The sequence below is a fragment of the Hyposmocoma kahamanoa genome, unplaced genomic scaffold (genome assembly GCF_003589595.1).
Source record: "Hyposmocoma kahamanoa isolate Upper Pololo Valley unplaced genomic scaffold, ASM358959v1 86, whole genome shotgun sequence".
NCBI classification, from domain to species: Eukaryota; Metazoa; Arthropoda; class Insecta; order Lepidoptera; family Cosmopterigidae; genus Hyposmocoma; species Hyposmocoma kahamanoa.
This window is the reverse complement of record NW_020654289.1, coordinates 18,228,285-18,236,421: the sequence shown is the minus strand read 5'-3', so window position 1 is coordinate 18,236,421 and position 8,137 is coordinate 18,228,285. Positions and strand designations below refer to the sequence as shown.

At 39.2% G+C, this 8,137-nt stretch overlaps 1 protein-coding gene across 4 annotated transcripts in view; it reads right to left on the bottom strand.

Annotated features, from left to right (window-relative positions):
- The window catches only part of LOC113234947 (unconventional myosin-IXa-like), a 42,320-nt gene that overhangs the window by 11,302 nt on the left and 22,881 nt on the right, over positions 1-8,137 (bottom strand). For all 4 annotated transcript variants that reach the window (XM_026470467.1, XM_026470466.1, XM_026470468.1 and 1 more), the window contains 8 exons: positions 7,633-7,704; positions 6,678-6,794; positions 6,075-6,246; positions 5,549-5,667; positions 4,986-5,152; positions 1,667-1,817; positions 1,042-1,248; positions 340-754 (listed from right to left, as the gene is read on the bottom strand). In XM_026470467.1, coding sequence (XP_026326252.1) covers positions 340-754; positions 1,042-1,248; positions 1,667-1,817; positions 4,986-5,152; positions 5,549-5,667; positions 6,075-6,246; positions 6,678-6,794; positions 7,633-7,704 — 1,420 coding nt within the window. The remainder of the gene's footprint in view (positions 1-339; positions 755-1,041; positions 1,249-1,666; positions 1,818-4,985; positions 5,153-5,548; positions 5,668-6,074; positions 6,247-6,677; positions 6,795-7,632; positions 7,705-8,137) is intronic.

Here is an 8,137-nt window from a genome sequence, read left to right as displayed (position 1 = left end):
CGCGACACAGGGTTTCCCTAGTGCGGGGCTATGTTGAGTGTGTGCGTTATTATTATTATATTGATAAGGACTTATCACGATTTTGAGCCGTAACTTAAGTGCTGAGTGACGTTTATTAATAAGCGGAAATGTTGATAATTCTCAAATGATGCGTTATCTATGAGTAATCGTCGATGTACACTTAAGCGAAACTTATGATCGAAGACAAATGTCTTATCGACTGTTTACTGGCAATCGGTACTATCTCAATTTTGACAACTTTACAGGATGAATCTTATTATCCATCCTGTATTTGAGGCGGATTTATAAAAGTGGGCTTTAAATAATTTGACAAGTTACCTCGGATTGTTTCTTTTCGTTCTCAGTCGATTCAATTTGATAAATTTTGTTTGTTATAAAATTCTGCATGGCCTGCAACTCGGTAGCGTCTGATATTATCTTGTCCGTCCTGTCCATAAACTCGGACGTCCCTGTGAGACTGAAGTTCGACGTCACTGAACTCTTGGAATGGTCCGGGATGAGGTTTAGCGTAGAATCTTTTAATATGATTCGTTTTTTGTGCCTGCCTCTTAACGTGACTGGCTCGAAGGGACTCGAACAAGGCATTGTAATTACGCCTTTATTTTGTATGCATTTCGTGTGGTAGAGTTGTTTGCAGTCGATGCAACGCTGGCCCTGTGTGACAAACGCGTCGATCGCTTGGTGGCAATAAATGCATTTGTCGCCCTTTGCGAAACGAGTGCCTTTGCGAAACCTGCGAAGCGAGTTTGAATTAGGTTAAAAAAAATACCGACAATCAAGTTATTTTTGTGATAGCTTAATTTTTCTTTTAAAGCACTGAATATTATAACCACAGAAAATGGTAAGAATTGATGTTTGCTCTAGGCACTGACGAGCGGCGTGTTTTGTAGCGACGCCTAGCCTAGTGTGGTTACCTATGTATCACAATATTACGTTTTGGACAGTTAAACGAATGTTTTTGTATTGTACTGTGCGAAGAAGCAAAGTTAGTTCCCAACTCGGATTGCAAGTGTACGGCACCTGTGCCCAGCGATCCGAAAGAGCCCGTTGGTGGTCTGTCCGATGTAATCTGTGGAGCGCGGGTCGGGCGCGCGCGGCGCGGGCATGCAGGGCGCGGGGGCGGGGTCGGAGTTGCGGCGCCGCAGCGCCTCAGCGCTCACACCCGCCACCGCGGGCCGCGCCAGCGGGGCCACAACTTCCAGTGGCGCCATTAACTCTGAGGTCACTCTGTGTCAACATTATCGATAACGTTAGGTACTTTTTAATTATATTTTTTATTTTAAATAAGTCCACATTTTTAATAAACGCCGTGACATTGTTGGCTTATGGTGTCTACAGATTTGCTCGACTCTTGAAGGTCGTTAGTGTCGGCTGTTACTGATCGATAAATATCAAATCGAACTAATTTGTAGGCAAATAATCGACAAAAAATACGATTTAGATCTTTTGTTGCTTATACATTTACTCGATTTTGTCTAATCACTCAATTTTATATGATCACACGTACCGATCGACAAAAAATACGATGTCGATCATTGTCGCTTACACATTTAGTCGTTTTGTTTGATCACACGTGTTAATCAGAACAATAGAAAAAAAAAAATCGAGCAAATATGTAGGCACTACACCACACTACTATACCCACCGTTTAATGTCATGCTGGTCGACGATGTGCGCAGGTGCATCGGCCCGCTCTGGCCGCTGCAGCCGTCGGGGGGAGCGTCGCAGCGAGCGCGCGGGCGGTGCCGGGGGAGCCGAGGGGGGCGCTTCTACTGTGCGCTGTGCTGCTAGGCAAGCTATGGTGGACGAAACAGAATTGTAATTAGTGGTTTGTCTTGATGGTGACTCAAGGCAATGAATCAATGGTACAGGGTCAAGAGTACGTCAAGCTTGACAGTTAAGTTTTAAATTCAACTCTATGCCGCTTACGGTAAGAACGGTCAAAGTACAAAGTGTCAAGCTTGACGTGCTCTTGACTGTATCAATTACTAAGCAGTTAATGACTGTCAATGTATGAAAATACCAACACAACTTTCTGTCAGTTTGCTCGAGTTAAATAAAAGTAGGAGCATATAAATAAATGCTTCTATTACTATCTTCTCGGTTTTTCTTTTGCGTCGGTTACTTTATTGTTTTCTTACATGGCAAGGAAGCTCAACGATTCTGACTTTTTTTTCCCGCCCTAGATGTAATATAGAATTTTTTACAATGTTACATAACACAAAACACAGTCATGGTCCATGTACAACTCAGGGCTTATCTCTAAAACAGATTACTTCTAGCCAACCCGATCGTTAATATAATGAAGGGATTTTATTGCACTGAATAACAAAATGTGTATATGATGCGATGATGATGGTTATAAGATTCCAGCTATCTCAATGTCATTGCAAAATAGTCTTATATTTCACTTAAGGCTGGAACAAATGTCAGATTGACGAATTAGACTCTTTTTAAATTAAATTCCTGATAATAATAATAATCCAATAATCACAAAAAAATATATGATTGCTAGTAGTCCTTAAATAATTGAATGTATTGAGCAAAATTACAATTTATTAAGCTCGTTTCACGAAATAAAATTTACAGTTACATCCTTCAAATTGAATAAAAAGCAATTTCTCTTCACATGCAAACATCCGTTGTTTATAAAATTTAGACAAAAAACTAGGTAATTTAATTTCAAACAGAATGTATTGTTCACTTTTTTAAACTTATATAGTTCATAAGATAAGTGTTATTATTTGAAAAATAATAATTCCTTCCCACTCGCCAGTTCTGCGCAGTACTACGCTCAGTCGCCTTTCAGGCTTTGCGACGGGTAGACTGCGCGTCTGTTTTTGAGTGGGTTTATGCCACAAAAAGTTGCTGTTTTTAATTAATTTCACCTGTCTTTGTGTTAAATTTAATTTGTATATTTGGCTTTGTTTTTATATTTTAGATTTTATAAATTAGTTATTTCGTTATATTTACATTGCATCTTTTTTAATAACTAACAAAGACTAGACAATATAGATATGCCGAAAAAAAAAATCTAAGGTGAAGTATGGAACTTGTACAATATACATGCAAATAATATGGCACTGGATGAGAAGGTTTAGGTGTTCTGGAAGAGAAGGCCTAGGCGTTCTGGGTAGTGCAACGGAGTGAATTCCGTTGCCCTTGCTCTCGGGTTTGATTTCCGGTACAACAAATTTTTTAAATGAACTTCCTGAACTTGGGTCTGGTCTGGGTTTCTGGTAAAGCCTATGCTTGGATTCAGTTTCTCTGGCACTCATAAGGAGTACTCAACAGAACAGACAAAAGTACATTTCCCAAATTGATTCCACCGAGAAATGAACCCGGGACCAAGAGCTACGGAATACACTACGCGGTATTACCCAGAACACCTAGTAGCAAAAAACCATTTTAGGAAAATTCGTTTTCGAAACTGGTTCTACCGGGAATTGATCGACGGGGATCAAGATGTACGGATTCACTCCGCGGCACTACCAAAAACACCTGGGCCAAAACTATTTTAGAAAAGTTCATTTCCCAAATTGATTCTGCCGGGAATCCAACCCGCGACCAAGAATTACGGAATACACTCGGCGGCACTACCCAGAAAATCTAGGCCAAAACCATTTTAGAAAAGTTCATTTCCCAAATTGGTTCTACCGGGAATCGAACCCGGGACCAAGAGTTACGGAATACACTCCGCGGCGCTATCCAGACCCCCTAGGCTAAAGCCATTTTAGAAAAGTTCATTTCCCAAATTGGTTCTACCGGGAAACGAACCCGCGACCAAGAGTTACGGAATACACTCCGCGGCATTACCCAGAACACCTAGGCCAAAACCAGTTCAGAACAATTCTTACCATAGTAATAGAACATTAATTTGATACACACGTTAAAGTATCCCATTAGAAACAAAATAAGTGCAAATACAACAAAATACGTGAACACTTCTCGCGAACTTTTTATAACACACACAATTCGTATGAACATATTCACTGTACTAAAATCATCACGAATGTAGCAAATGAGAAATAGAAATAAATATGACTTGAAAAATATAATTAGTTAATTACTCTAGTTGTTATGTGCATTTTCGTGACAAAATCGGTGTTCATTAGACGGATAATAGCTCTTTTTAGAAGAGATTTGTGGCACTAATTAGGGCCTTTATTTGTTGAGCGATTAATGGAAAGAGGAATTGTTTTCGCATTTAAATCGGTGGAGTGAATCGTAGAATGTTAACTAAGTCAGTCTCAATATTTTATTCTGAATAGAATTGAAACTATTGTTATATTGTTTTGTTGCGTAATGCACATCCTTTTTTAACCGATTTCAATAAAAAAGGATGAGTTTCTCAATTCGACTGTATGTTTTTTTGTACGTACGTTACGCGATAACTCATTTGTAAAGCGATTTTTATGATTTTTTTTGTTGGAAAGAGTATTCCCATTTAAATTTTAAGAAAATATTCCCACTCTTATGCTCTGGCCATACAGAGGCTTCCGCGGAAGCGTTCTTATAATTGCGAATTTCTATAATATAGGAGTTCGCCTGAAACGCGCAGCCGCCGTGCGATTTACAAAAATCCTGATGTGTGGCCTGAGCATTAGGGTGGCAAACTAGGGAATGAATGACTTATGAGGTCGGTTTTTAGTACTCTCTAATGAGAATATTTATGATACTAAGTAACAGGCCGAACAAGTCGTGCGCCTGGTGGTAAACAACACGCCTGTCCATAACAGTTGCAGTGCCGCTCAGAGTTTATAATCGCAAAGATCGGCCTTATTGCAAAATCGCTAGTTTATACATATTTGGTCGGTTCGATTCCCAAAAGAGTCAAGCAACTTTTGTCTTCGAATGCAATATTACTTTCTTTTAAAAATAAAGACTATCTACAATATTTAAAGTACTTTCCCTCCGTGTCGCGTATCCGTGGGAAACCCTGTATTACAGAGGGGTACACTGACCTGGCGCAGGTTCGACGGCCAGAGCGGCGGGTGAGGGGTGTGTGGGCGCGTGGTGGCGCGGGTCGCGGCGCACGGGCGGCAGGCTGTGCAGGCCGGCCGGCCGCGTGGGCTCCAGCGTCGTGCTGGACAGGCTGCGCTGGTACACCGCTGGGGAGCCGCGTCTGCTACTGCGGAATTCGTCACCACTGACACCGGCCGAAAAATACGCAAACTCATCAAGTATTCACTGTCAATCACTAGAAGACGAATTTCACTTTTAATCAGTTGAGGAGCTTTCAGTTTATATCATCTTAACGATAACTGTACCTACTTTCCATATGTAATATAATAAATACCACGACAACTCATAAATGAGTGATAATTATACCTATACCAATCGATAATCGAAATTGTTGGAATTTACTAAATTCATACTTGTTCTAAACGTTTTTGTATCTAGGTTGGCAGAACACCAAAGCTGGCAAAACTTGTTAGTAATGACATAACAACCCAGTGTTGCCAGTTCTAATTTAGTTTTAACCCGCTGTTATATTTTTATGTTTAGCAATTCGTTGTTATTATACCTGGAATTATTCCGATTGTCGACGCTGTCTGAAGGATTCCAGTCGCCAACCTGGCGCAGATACTCCTCGCTACTACTCGCTATTGATTCTGCTAACTCTCGTTCCTTTTCCTCACGAATCTTTAGAACATTAAGTATATTTCTATAGTTATTTATACAAAGATTGAGCAACACAAGGAAAAATTCCTTTGATCTGACTGGATTCGAACCAACGTCTATAGCTACACCGTGGTCACAGATCTTACCAACGGAGTACAAAATATCATGATATTCAATAATAAAATTATTTCAATTTTCTATAGTGTTCATGATCATGATACTGTACAATGAGGAAACAATTTCATTCTTTAACTTAATTTCTTTTATTAGCTCACTTCAGCATGTCTTCAGCGGAACTTGACCTCCACATAGATGACGTTATATTGCTTTATAATAATCAATATATTAAAAATTAAAATCGATCATTTTGTTCCACAGATAGTTCTTGCCTACTTATGTACGAGTGAGTGAACAGAAAGGTATGTTACCTTGTTCTTCTCGGCCATGAGGTAATTCTGGTCCAAACGTAACCATAGAAGTTCATTGGCCAGGTCGTCTGTGGTGATCTTGTTTGGCACCGCCACTCCCGACTGTGAGTACTTGACTGAGTTGCTCCAGGTGTCGTCGGGTGACGTTTCGTTCACTTCTTGGTGGATTAGACTGAAATAAAAATTGTTCCTATTATTGAAAACGATATATTTAACGATATTTTAAATAAGTTGACAAGTCCCATGTGCTTGTAATTTCATCAGCACCCTTACCTTGCTGCTGCAGTAATAATCACTGCTTAGCGGCAGAAATGGGTAAGGTGGCAGTACTACCCTGGACGAACTCTTTCACAAGGAGCTCTACTGTTACCAAAACTTCATTTGGTACACACACCATCAAGGGCAATTTCGAAAAGTCCGCTTGTAACACTGGCCCTCATCAAGCCCGAGTCCTCTACGTCTAGACCTAAATTGTTAATCTCTAAGCCGCAATTTTTGCTTGCGCATGGCATCGTGGGGATTAATAGTGCTAAAGTTTCTCTGCTGCTGACTAAATAAATCCGAAACATGGGACTTTGGAAAATGCTACTGTGCGGTGCTTACTTGGCAGTAGATTGTTTTAAAGGCAATTCGGTAATGTTCTGTGTCTTCGTTACTCTCCTCTTGCCGTAAGACTGAGTGGAGCTTTCCAATATTATGTTCTCGCGTTTCTTTTCCAAACTGCAAAAGAAGATCCGTTTTACAACCACGTTAAATTTGTGATGTTCATTACTTATTACTAAAACGTATTACGTTCTGCAAAGTGACATGTACATTAATAACATAAAGATGTTTTGGGCATACATTTATAAATAGTAAAAAATACAGTACGTGGTTAAAGAAAGAAAGAAAAACGTTTATTCATCAAATTGAGTCACTATACGCACTTAAATCTAATACGTAACACTAAAACAACAAATTGCTGCGTGATTTTAAATTAGTAAGTGTGTATAGTGGCGCAAAAGAAGAAAAGGATACGACTTAGCAATATGTCTATCTCGGGCGAGACAGACGCTGATTTTCAGTCGTTCCTGTTTCAGCGTCGGCTGAGACCTAAGGAAATGGTAAATGCTCTGTGCATCCTCTGCTTTGTGCCACACTACACATTTACAATACATGTGTGATACATGTATACATACAGAGCTATAAGTAAATATACATAAATATAAATAAGTTAGAAGACAAGAGTTAGGTATATCCGGCATCAGAGCATACGCTAGTTTTCTATCAATAGATTTTTCATACTTTTCTAAATGCGAATTTTGAGATGGGCTGTCAAGTGGAGGAGGAAGATTATTCCAGCATTTAGATGCCTGATACTGGAAAGGCTCTTGTTTTATGGAATGGCGTTACCAATAAAAAAACTAATAACTCTGCGTGATTTATTGGAATAAGACCGCCATTTTAACTTGGCATATAGATAAGGAAATGAGTTAGTTATGTTAGTTTATGATTTAGATATTATAATATTGATGAAGGTACATTCAATTGATAAATTAAATTGTATGTGACAAATTACCTGGCGATGGGTAGGGACTGCGTTGCTCGTAACTGTCGCGTTTTTTCCGCCTCGTCTTGGATTAACATATTCCTGAAATAGCCATAAACATATTATGGTCAGGTGCGAAAACTGACAAGTATATCTGTGGCTCTAGTGAAAAGAGCTATAATTAAAAAACTCAACTTTACAAGTAAACACGAAATAGTTATTTTTGATACAAGTGCGGAAAGTTAGTCATTATTCACGAGTCTTCTTGGCTCGAGCCAGAGGCGAGGGGTCATGACTCGAGATAAGTGAAAATGACAAATCTTCACGTGTATCAAACGACGTTTTGTAATACATTTGCGAAAAAACTACATTGAAAGTAAAATAAAACAGTATTAAAAAAAAACTCAATTTATTTCTGTCTGATAAAAATTTAGAGTAATGGCAACTGTATTTAATGTATAACATTATAATTACTATTTTAGTGGCGCGGCGCGCAGCGGTCTCGCGTAATACTCACCTCCGGTCATTGTTAATA